This window comes from Lissotriton helveticus, chromosome 1_2 (assembly GCF_964261635.1).
Source record: "Lissotriton helveticus chromosome 1_2, aLisHel1.1, whole genome shotgun sequence".
Taxonomy (NCBI): domain Eukaryota; kingdom Metazoa; phylum Chordata; class Amphibia; order Caudata; family Salamandridae; genus Lissotriton; species Lissotriton helveticus.
Genome location: NC_136058.1, coordinates 417915542 through 417928120, shown reverse-complemented (window position 1 = coordinate 417928120; position 12579 = coordinate 417915542). Strand labels below are relative to the sequence as shown.

General features: G+C 41.9%; 1 protein-coding gene across 1 annotated transcript in view; it reads left to right on the top strand.

The window, feature by feature from the left end:
* Positions 1-2583: 2583 nt before the first annotated feature.
* Positions 2584-12579, top strand: part of LOC144807264 (phospholipase A2 inhibitor and Ly6/PLAUR domain-containing protein-like) — a 63412-nt gene continuing 53416 nt past the window's right edge. The window contains exon 1 of the mRNA XM_078673110.1: positions 2584-2751. Within this exon, the coding sequence (XP_078529236.1) occupies positions 2700-2751 (52 nt within the window). The 5' untranslated portion in view covers positions 2584-2699. The remainder of the gene's footprint in view (positions 2752-12579) is intronic.

The following is a 12579-nucleotide window of genomic DNA, read 5'->3' as shown; positions in this document are numbered from 1 at the left end:
ACATCTGAACACTAACACATGGGGAATGAAATTCACCATTGAATCCAGCACTACGAGATTAGAATTCTTAGATTTTGAACTGTACATTAAGAATGACCAATTACACAGCAGGTTTTTCCGCAAGAAAACCGCATGCAATGCTGTTCTGAATGCTGATAATTCCCATCCTCCGCACCAGATCCAAGCGATACCCTTTGGGGAGTTTTTGAGGGCCAGGAAGAATTGCAGTGAAGACACTGAATTTCAGACATGTTTCATGGATATGAAACAGAGGTTCTCCAAAAGGAGTTCCCATGCGAGAAGAATAAGGTGTGCTCTCCAGCTATTTCTGGTGGCTCTCTGACAGCTTCTGGCCTTCTGATCACGTGTCCTCAACCCGGAACACAGTGATTGGCCGGGAGGTGTTCTGGCTTACAAGCCTCAGGTAGGATTAACGATGCCCACGCTCTTATACAATGTTTCCAATCTTTAATCTTAACTTTCCTGATGCACGTGATTAACGTATCAATGATCTGCTTTTCAGATCTACTCACGTTACTGAAATTCTCTGTCTTACACAGAGTCTCCCTTATGGCGCCCACAACGAAATACTACCAATACCTCGGTAACTTTGTTTATTGTTGTGCTGCCTTTCTACACTAGGAATACAGTATAATTTCAAAGTGCCCTGCCGATAAGCTCATTATTTTTTGCTTCTTGTCCATTACTCCAGGACTCTATCAAACGTGCCGGATGTTTCTTTTTTACGGCCCTTTGGTGAGCGAGTCTTATTATGATCTTAGGTGGTGTTCAGTCACTCAGCATCTTGAATATTTCCGTGCTTGCCATATCTGATGGCGCAATGAGATTCTGAATCAGTTTCACTTTTCAATCCCTAGGTACCCCTAAGTCAGCCAAATCTGCTTGAGTGTTTAGCCCAGCCGGGTTGGAATTATCACCGGCTGAGTGATAAACACTCGTTTTATTTTCTATCTTCAACTATATATTTTTGGTTTTGTTTCCCACCCTCCTTTTTCTTTCCCCTTTCCTTTCATGGGGGCATATCATCAAGGCCATAATTATCGCTCAGCGCTCTTAGCGTGAGGATAATTATCGCCGGCCAACTCTGATTTTTATCGCAGATCTCCAAAGCGATAAAATTCAGAGCGCAAGCTGCCGATTGTGCGATTATCCTTGGAAATACCGTGATAATCGCACAAGGTTTGGCGAAAGCTTGCTGATAGGGCAAGGACTACTTAGCCATGATATCCACCTTACCTAGGATATAATGGCTAAGTCAGTTTTGAAGCAGGTGTAAGGAAAGTAGCGATAACAGAGGTTATCACTACTGTTGCTTGGTGACATTTCTCCAGTTATGTCAAGGCAGGAACGCCCCCTTTGCATCTCATTAGAGATGCACAGATGGGCGATTTGGGAAAGGGTGATAATGCATGGATTCACGCGATAGCTTGACCTTTCTGATTTGGCGATAAAATTATCGCCGCTTCCTGTCCAAAATTTACGCAAAAGCGGCGATAATTTTATCTCCAGGGCTTGATGATATGCCCCATAGTTTGTCCTTTTACTAGTCTGACTAAGACCGGTACTCTAAATATCATCTTTACAAGCTTAAGTTTCTATTCCTATGGCTATTTCCTTATTGTTTTCCCACCTCTTTCTCTGTTCTTCTCATAGACGGCCAAGACAAATATCCTTTGTATACAGGTACATTATAAGTATCTTCAGACACACTTGCAAATGACTTATATCCATCACATCCTACATAGTATCCAAGCATGATATTTTGCTAGTCATAGTCTCATTCTTAGGGTACTTGAAATGTCACGTTTGTTTGACTGTATTTTCCACCAAGGACATGAACACTTGCTGTACATCTTTAGCTATGCTGATTCTCGTATTGTTGACACGGTCTTAATGTGATGTGGGTTGCACATATTTGTATTTAGTTAACACCATCTCCGTTTCACAATACTCTTTTTAGTGTTCTGTCATGACATGTGTATCATCCATACTCCTTGTATCATTCCCAGGACTGAGGAAGTCGCAGATTTATTTTTCAAATGCGACGAAACACGTGTCGGATGGTTTTCTTCTGTTCGTTGGCTCTCTGCTAAAGAAAAATAAAAGACTGACAGTTACTCAACTCATCTGAAGATATTTCTTTTGAAATTGTGGCTTCTACGCTGTAGTTTTTGTATTTACCTACATACTGTTTGTTTACTATTATGTGTGCCTAGGTTTTTGCTTTAATTGTTATTGTGAGGGAGTTACCCACACAAAATTGAGGAGTTACAGGGCTTATCCGCTCACCTAGTTGCACCATACTGATTTGTTTTTCATCCAAACACTTGCGTTAATTAGCAGAGTGCCAATAATGTTCACTGGCCACTAAAAACCCTTTCCCAAAGTGTTTCCCATGGCCTCAGAACAATTTGGTGTTTACTTAATAAATGTGCAGTACATCATTTCATCCAGTTAATTTCACTATATTTCTAAGGGATGATGCCAGCAACCAGAGACATGCTCCCAGTCACAGACAAAAGCACAGCCACATCCTGTGCACATAACTCAGGTATCCTGTGCCCCACCCCCTCTGTGAGAGTATAAAAGGCATGCCCTGAGCATGAGCTGTGCAGAAGACCCAGGCAAGTGATCCAGGTCAGAGACTCCATCACCCTACACCTCACTCTTCTAGCACCATGAGGGCCTTCCTTGCAGCTGTGACCATGCTCCAGGCACTGATAACCGCAGGTAAGAAGGTCATGCCCTTATCCAGTCTTGATTGTTGTGAGTATACACAAAGGCGCACATAGATATTAAGAGAGTAATGATCAGGACAGAGCTTAATTCGCTCCAGAACTTAGCTGTAAGTTTAAATGTTCACAGTTGTCTTTATCTTCTATCATATTGTTGCCCATTTTCCTTGTTCCTGCCTTTCACTCTTTTTTTCATTTTTTATTTCAATTTAGACAACTTGTAATTGCCAGGGAACCCCCATCCCACAAACTAGGAGGGGATATAGGTAAAAATATTCAGAATGACGTATATTCTTTAGGGGTTCTTGAACTGTACCTTAGGTCAGCTTGAAATTCAGCCAGGCTGGGCCTTGCTCTGGTTCTGAGTTCTGTACCTTGGGGCTTGTCCTGCTAGCCTTCCTATGAAATTGCAATATAATGACCTCATAGCAATTTAGCACTTTTTTGTACTGTTTTAATGAATGTTAATTATCATTAACATAATGAGGATTGTATTTTCAATATTGATCATACACATTGCAAGAGGTGCAATGGGAGATTGATCACAATTATCTTGTAATAATCAGCTTTTTTTCTTTATTTTGTATTTTCATTTTTACTTCACACATTTCATTTCTTGTTACAAATGTGAGTGTGAGTCTTTAAAAAATCTGATTTTTATGATGTAAAATAAAATGTCCAAGAATACTGCTTGAATCCTGTGATAGTGATACGATTCCAAATTATCAGGTTGTGAATTGTAGTTTACCACGAGGTGATCTACACTCACATATATGTTCATTATAAAACACATTTCATGTTTTATTTTTAGTTTCTTCCATGAAGAAAACAACATAATGATGAGTTCCGACTTCTCTCGGGCTTCTCTAAAGCAGCAGATGCTATCTTTGTTTAATTGACATAGCAGAAAAGTTTCAAAGGATCAAGCTGGTGTAAGATCTAGTTTCATTTGAGCCTCTAGCTCTCATCTGGTAGCCAAAGCCTGAACTTTACCAAGGACCTTTCTTTATCTCCATTTGAGATGGCAAGGGTGTAAACAAGCTTCACAGGCCGGACCTGGACATATGTATGTTTGAGTGGTAGCAAGTGGCTAGTGCAAATAGCCATTAACTAGGTTGCCTGTGCCCGTAGTGTCGATACACAGCTGGAAACTACTGTTTTCGCAGTCATCTATCCGAGGCAATTCTATGCTGGGAATGGTTCACGTTTTAAGTGGTGTAACTAGTCAGCCATTGCTGATAATCTTAATGCGGAAGAACTAGTGGTTTAGGCATTAAGCAAAATATTACTGCATGAAGCCCAATACTGTGGGTTGACAGACAAACCACCAAAGGAACCTGAATAAAATCTGTCCAGTTTGTTTGGAACTGTGTGCATGGCATATGAGAGCCACGCTGGCTATGCCCATATCTAGCATCACAAACAGCCACCAAATAATCCAAATTATGTCTTACTTATTTTATTCTCTTCAGATAATCACACAGAGTGATAGAAGAAATCTTAAGTTACAATTCACTATACCAGTACTGCATGTGGTAGCTTACATGTGGTCATCAATTATGAATGACACAATACTGAAGGGACATCTCGGTCCTGAAGAAAGCCATACTGACCATGTAGGCACTTTATTAGATGGCTGAAACATGTAGAATGAGGATATGGGAGATCATCACAATCTCATATCATACCCAGCTATGTGTGTAATCTTACCAGAAGTTTCCATTATTAAAATTGTCTTGAGTTGTGGGTAACCTTCAGTTCATTTTAATCCTCTGATTCCTGCAACACTCTGAAAAAAGCTGCTGTGCTAAAATTCAGGTGTCACAGCACACCCAAGAACAGGAACTCTGTGACAAAGCATGCCACTAACTTGCTTTAGTGGAAGAGGGTTCCTTTAAACACCTAAAGGGTTTCTGAACTCTCTTGAGCGAGGGGCATCTAAAGATGTTTTGAACTGGGCTAAGAGTTCCTTTTCATTAGGGAAGAAAAGTGAGCCATAACTCTTCTGACTCTCTCCTTTTGTTCTTCTCTGCACTTTTAAAATAACTATGCTGGAGTTTTGAAGGTAAATGAGCAATAAAGATGTCTTTAAATTTTGTTTTTATCTGGTTATATTGGCTGTGCTTCAAAGCCAGAGGTCCAATCCTAGGCATGGGTGTACATTCTCTTACTTTCTCTAACTGTAAAGCAAAACTGGACATCGGAATAAATTGTGTAGTATATCGCAGTCCTCCTGTGGGCAACTTTAGCAGGTAGATCGGCATAGTAAACTTGCTGTCTTGAGTTTTTGTGGTGACGAGTGTCAGTTTTGAAGAATTTTGAGGGGAGTATCATTCTGGCCTCTCTGATTCCCTTATCCATGTTCAAAATAACATCGGCCCATTCCTCATCAGAATTTAGCTACAGTAATTAACCCTTGCTATTTGACGTGAGGTTTTGCTAGTAATGGGTATGAGTGTAATGTATATACTATGAGATTATAAAATCCAGAGACTGCACCTTTGAATTTCCCCCCCAATTTTTAAGTATTGTAACACATGGTCTTAGTCTACGAAATAAGGCTTGTTTTACTTGTATTTCCCCGTTTGGAAGAAAGGGAGTTGGAATTATACCCGAAGTATTTCAAATGTTTTAAGATCACCTTCTAAAGAAAGCAAGTGATCCAATATTAGAATACCTGCTCTCTCCCATATATCCGAGGACATAGTCTGGTTACATATCCTAATATCGGTTTTATGCCACATGGGGGCCTTTCCATGTAGTCTTTGGTTACTCTTTAGGAGTTTGTGGGCATGCATTCAAATCTTAAGCATAGATTGAATAATTGGGTTGGACGTTTGTGACGTAGGTGATTTATGGCTGCAAAACATTTTCAAATCTGAAGTTGCTTGTAAACTTTGTCTTTCAGTATGAACCCATAGTGGGGCATCAGCATCTTATTGCTGCAGCCAGCAGTTCAAGTGCAAAAGGAATAAAACTGGCGATAAAGGGCCACCCTGGCGGCTTCATCTTTGTACTAAACTTTTTTTTGAAAGGAAAACCCCACAATTCACTTGTCGGAGGCTGTCTCATATAACCATTTGACCTTAGAGATATGTGCATTGCCTAATCCAAACCTATGTAGTGTACAGAACCTATAGCTGCATTCAATACGGTCAAAGGCCTTCTCTGCATCTAAGGATAAGGTTAATCCGTCTCCTTCAACATCCTTGCAAAGCCAGAGTATGTGATCCAAAGTGCGTAGATGGTTATGAGAGTTTCTGCCTTGCATGAATCTCAGTTGAGAACTATGTATGAGTTTAGCGATAACTTGTTTCAGTTTTTTGGTGGGTAATATCTTTGAATCAGTATTCAGAAAGGAAATTGGATGCTAGCTACTGCAGTATTAAGGATCTATCTCAGGTTTGGGAAAGACCTAGCTTTATTTGTGAGTGAGGTGAGATTACCAGTTTCCTCTGCTTCTTTATAGGTATTATAAAGGGCACCTATTGCTTCTGTTTTTACCCAACGGTAACATTCCCCATGAAAACCATCTTCTACCAGTGTAATATTGCATGGAAGATTAGAGACAGCTTGGGCAATTTTATCATTTGTTATTTTGCCTGCCAGTATGAGCCAATCCTGCTTATTGAGGCTTAAGTTTTATTTTCTCAAAAAAATCCTGATCTTTGTGGTGATCATCATCAATCTCTGAGCACTATAGCTTCTGAGTCTCAGTTATTAGCTTACCTCCAGAGTTATAAGTAGCCGGAATAACTGTCATAGTTTCTCTCAGTTTTTTTTTTTTTTTGTCCTCATCAGCCCAGGTCAACAGAAACCGAACTCCGGGGCCTCCCTGGAAGTAGCACCATCTGGAGCCCTTCTGTTTTAGACCTAAGATGGGTCACACTATACCTTGCTTCTCGCACTCTGACCATAGGAAGCCTTACAATCGACAGGACCCTCGCAGAGGGCACCACTGGAGTAATCTAGCAAAATCGTATAAAGGCCTAATCATAGGACCATAATTATACATTTACACCGGGGTTTACCCAGTTCTCAAAGGGGAGCCAGAACTCATTACGCTTAAGCTTAGAAGCACTGCCTAGCAAAACCATAGATTTGTTTGAAGCCAACCATTCTGCTTTGTTTGGAGCGTAGCTTTAATCCAATTCTTACAGATTTCCCTGCGTTCAAGCAATATTAAATAAAAAAATACTTGTTGTTAATATTTTGTGCAACGATTCATAGTTAAACGGAAGCCCAAGAAAGACAAGAGATTTGCTTACCTGGAGCGACCCTCCAGGTATTAAAGATACTTTGTTACTTACATCCCGCCAAAAATCTGGAGTACTGGGCAATCCAAGAACATATGTTTGCCATTGCTTTCTTCTTTCCCATATTTGGGACAACTTGGCCTAACACCTTTCGCAAATTCCTCTGTTTTTATTGTGCTGTTAGTAAATAACATATTTCCTGCTTTTGAAGTATATAGCGTCTTTAGCCCCATTTTGCTTTTTTCAATCTAGATCTGGAAGCTTCAGTTGGATTGGTAAAGTGAGCATGGTAAAGTGAGCATGTGTCAGGATTTTGACATCATTTTCTAAAATGATCTGTTCTGCGTTTATTGGCTATGGCAGAATCTCTCATAATTTGCCCCTACTGGTGGCTTCACAGCTGTCCAAAATATTTGAGGAGAAGAAACTTAACTTTTGTTGTCTTTCATATAAGTAGTCAAATGTGAAAATAATTGGGATTTTCCAGTCAGTAGTCTAAATCGGGATATTTTTAAATGCCATTGTTTCCTACATGGGTGTTTTAAACCCCAATCAAGCTGTAGACTGATAGGAGCATGATCAGAAAGTGCTATTTCTCAAATGTCACACTCAAGTACTTGTGGTATGATAGAATGTGAAATAAGACAATATTATATTCCAGGATAGGAATCATGTACTGCAGGGTGTTTACTAAACCCTTATCTGAAGATATGTCAGAAAATCCATGATCCTTACAGATGTCTCCTAATATTGCTTTCTGCCATGTGTCATATCTAGGGGGCTCATTCTGTCTAAGATAACATCCGGAGCAAGACACTGACCATCTGCATCTGACCAGGACTGAAGTATTTGACAATGCAGTGTTTTCCATATCAGAACGGCTACACTACATTTTCTAGTATTAGTATGTGATATAGGATCTCCTGTCTTGTAAGAAGGGGGTTTACATCTGTAAAGAATCTGGCTACCCAATTGCATTATAATTTTTCTAATTCTATACCGGATAGATGTGTCTCGTGAATGAAAGCAATAACTATGTTTGGGGACTTAGAGGCCGATTACAATGTAGTTCGGAAACTCTTCTGACCTAATCGGTTGTGGAATCATTTTTGACTGAATCAGCTTCTGCAAGTCTGACTAACCAATTATGATGCTTTCCACCATCATTGGGTCAGACTTGTATTGATTTCAATGGGAACCTATGTTCCGGATGAGAACACAGGCTTCCATTGAAAAAAGGGGTGTTTGGAGAAAACCTTGCACCCTGTGGTGGGCACCCCATGATGTCTGCCACACTGAGCAAGGTTGAGAAGATGGGTCCATTGGATACCCCCCTGGGCCCCAACCGGAGGCCTTAGGGTGAAGGTGGATCTGCAAAGTCAGAATCTGATAGCCGCTTTGTGTCCGGCAGACCACATCGGAACAGCTGTCCATATCGGTCATCCCAATTGCTTGCTCGAAACTTTGCCCATAGAGCTGAACGATTCACCTCCGAAAGACTTGGTCTGTGTAAATGCCTTTCGGATCCAAATTGGGCAGCCCCAGGCATTGTAATTGGTTGGTTGGAAATGTGTGCAATTTGGTCGTAAACATAGGTTCCCAATCGGATTCTGAGTTTCCGAATCCCATTCGGAGCCTTTCCGAACAACATCGTAATCGACCCCTAAGTAGGAAAGAATGTTCTTCCTTTTAATGGAATTAGTAAAGCCCAACATCCTCTGCGGCGTCACCAAGGGCTCATCCCTCAGCCCGATGCTGTTCAACGTCTACATGGCCCCCCTCACACAAGTGGCCTGCCATCACAACCTCAACATCATCTCCTACGCCGACGAGACCCAGCTCATCCTATCCCTCACCAAGGACCCACACACCGCCAAAACCAACCTCCACAAGGGAATGAAGGCCGTCGCCGACTGGATGAGGAGCAGCCTTCTGAAGCTGAACTCGGACAAAACGGAGGTCCTCATCCTCGGACCCACCCCCTCAGCCTGGGAAAACTCCTGGTGGCCGACCACACTGGGAATAGCACCAACATCCACCGACCATGCACGCAACCTAGGATTCATCCTCGACTTCTCCCTCTCCATGTCGAAACAAGTCAACGCCATCTCCTCCTCCTGCTACAACACCCTCCGCATGCTCTGCAGGATCTACAAGTGGACCCCCACTGAAACAAGAAGAACGGTGACGCAGGCCCTCGTCAGCAGCAGACTAGACTACAGCAATGCACTCTACACAGGAATCCAAGCCAAACACCTATGATGACTACAACGCATTCAAAACGCCTCCGCCCGACTGATCGTCAACATCCCCCACTGCAGCCACATCATGCCCCACCTGAGAGACCTACACTGGCTCTCCGTCGACAAGAGGATCACCTTCAATCTCCTCACCCACGCACACAAAGCACTCCGCAACACCAGACCAGCCTACCTGAACAGCTTACACACCCCCACCCGCCAGCTCCACTAACGGCCTCCGGCGGCAGATCCTTCTCCTACCTCGCCACCAAGACCTGGAACACAATCCCTACCCACATACGGCAGACCGAAGTCCTTCTCACCTTCAGAAGGCTCCTCAAGACCTGGCTCTTTGAGCAGTAGCAGCATCCCCCACCCCTACCCTCAGCGCCTTGAGACCCTTACGGGTAAGTAGCACGCTTTACAAGTACGCTGATTGATTGATTGATACAATGTGCATAGAATTAGTTGTCATGATGCTCACTGGAAATGTCGGAGTATGTTTGATTTGTGTTACAGAAACAAAAAACTATACAGAGTATAAGAAACCTGAAACTAATATGTGCAAATACAATCACAGAATAATATTAATACTAACCTTTAAATGGTGTAAGTACACCGTTCCAACTGCTAGAAAGGAAAAGAACACCACAGATCAAACAATGTATATCTTTTGTCGGTTGATCTAAACCTCAATGTGAGACGCACACTCCGGTTGGGGAGAAAAGAAAACAACTTATGATAAACGGATTATGATACGCCACGGAGTTACAAAGTCCATCTAGGAGATTTGCATGTGCAAATACATTATGATATATAAATGGTGTATTGAACAACAATGTAGGAGAAAAGGAAATAAATCACATCCATCAGAGGTAATAACTGCAGTAAAACAGTAAGAAAATTGTATTACACATATATACTCATGTAGCTGGAGGAGGCAACAGTTGAAGGTTTACCATCAGATACTTTAATACAGATTTGGATGACTTCAGAGGAGACCTCTGTCACACTGTCTCCTAAAGGTATGGCTGTGTAATCTACCAGTACGGTGGCTTTGAAGATCATTCTGTAATTGAAGTTGACTGTTCATAGTTGTTTCAGTCAGAAGTGGTGGTGTTAAGTGCATGTGTTGGTCCTCTAAACTCTCCAGGAAGCGTACCAGATCCCCAGACTCTGTGTATTCCCTTGATTTTCCATCCATTGTGATTCACATTGTAGCAGGTTTTAAAAGACCATATTTAATATCCCATTTCCTAAGTCCTGACCTAAGTTGTAAGATCGGTTTTCATTTTTCATTTGTTTCAGTGGAGAAGTTCACAGCAATACATGTTTTATGGCCTTCCAAGGCATAAGGACCATGTTTACGAGCAGCTGTTAGTATTTGACAGACCTATTATTGACACAGGAGACAAATAATAAATGGTCCAGGTCTAGATTTAAGGGTTGAAGTTGAAGTAATTGACCAAATCCTTTGATCTCGCTGCAGCTCAAGGGGATGCTCAAAAGATATGTTCAGTAACCGCAGTATTGAGGTTAGTAGCAAGTTCTTCACATCATTATTCATTTCCATTTTTTCTGGAACTCCATGAAAGCAAACATTATTTCTTCGGGCCGTGTACTCCATATCTTTTTTTTTGTTTTGAAATGCCAGATATCTGGAACCCAATACTTTGCATTATCTAATATTTGTTCCAAAAGGGTGGTTTGTTTATCTAGAGTTTGCACTTTGGTATGAAAAGAGTTTAGGTCCAACCTTATTGACTTCATTTCGGTCGCGAGAAATGAGATTTTGACATCCATAGATCCCAATCATAAAATAAGGTCTATAGAAGTAGTATCTTGTGGGACAGTAGTACAAGTGCCTGAAGGTAGAGTCTTCCCTACAACTTGTGTAAACAAAGGCTTTCTATTTGGTGTTTCACTGGCCATACTGTTATACTTCAATGTTAGTGAAAACAAGACATAAGTACTGCTTAGTAACCATATATGATATCCAGTCACCTCAAAAAGCAGTTAGGTAGTAACCCTATAAACGCAAATACATATCTGGATATGGATAGACTTCCTGTATTCTCCAAAATGATGGCTGTATGTTTTCAAACACGGAGCGCTGAAAACTAATTTATCAGAAATGTCACACAGCTTTCCTCTGCTTAACTAAATTTGGTCTGTACCCTTTGCTGGTAGAACTGTCAGTGTCTACTTAATGTGTAGCAGAGTCTAAGCTGTCAAACGAAGAAAAATACCGCAGGTTTGAAAGTTCTAATATGCTTCCCCTTCGCCCTGTAGAAAGCACAACAGTAATTCAAAAACACCCAGCATCCGTTCCACTTCAAGAAAAGGAATTCCATTCAATTCTTCAGAATCAGGTTGTGTTTCCTGACAAAATTAATCATTTTTTTCATAGACTTCTGGGATTCTGAAAATTATGGCTTCATGTTTTCAAAACAGTGGTGGCTGAAAAACAGTCACCCAGGAATCAGAAATGTCACACAGCTTTCCCCTGCTGTGTTTCCTGACAGAATGTGTTGTTTTTTTCACAGACTTCTCGGATTCTAAAAGTCATGGCTGCATGCTTTCAAACAGAGGTAGCCGAAAAACAGAGTATCAGAAATGTCACACAGCTCTTTCCTGCCTAGCCAAGTTTTCTCCTGAAAACTCTCTTCTGATAGGAATTCCCAAGTTGCATAGCAGGGTCTACGCTGTCACCTGTGGCCTGTGAAAAATAAAACAGCCCTCCTCGACACCGTATATAAACATGACGACCTCCTGTCCGCCTGGCGGGCGGGCGCAGCGGCGGCGCGCCGAAGGCGCGTCAAAGGCAAGCCCGTCTGTGCCCGTCCGCGCCTGGACCGGGCCGAGGGCCATGCCCCCTGCATCTCAGCCGCCAAATGCCAGGTACTATAGCTCGGAAGCCCTCCACAGTATGAGGCCTTTAGGAATCGAATGCTGTTCCCATTCTTTTCATGCTATAGAGCTACCAGTGATCTGCCCAAGGTGTAAAGAGATCCTTAAGCCCATGCAGCTACGGGACACGAAACGGGACTACTGCATGCTATTGGTAAACTGTAGATCCCCTTCCAAAACATAGGATGGAACTTGCCCTTCTGTTAGAAGAACGTATGCCAGATGCAGTCTTTCTCACAGAAACGTGGCTTACGACGGACTCTGACCCCGACATACCAACAGCCCTCCCTTCAGGCTTTCAAATTACTTGGCAAGATCGCCCTGAAGGGAGAGGAGGAGGTCTAGCCATCATATATAAAGAGCACTATTACTGTCAAGTTACTCCTGACCTAATTCCAGATTGCGAGAGTCTTGCAT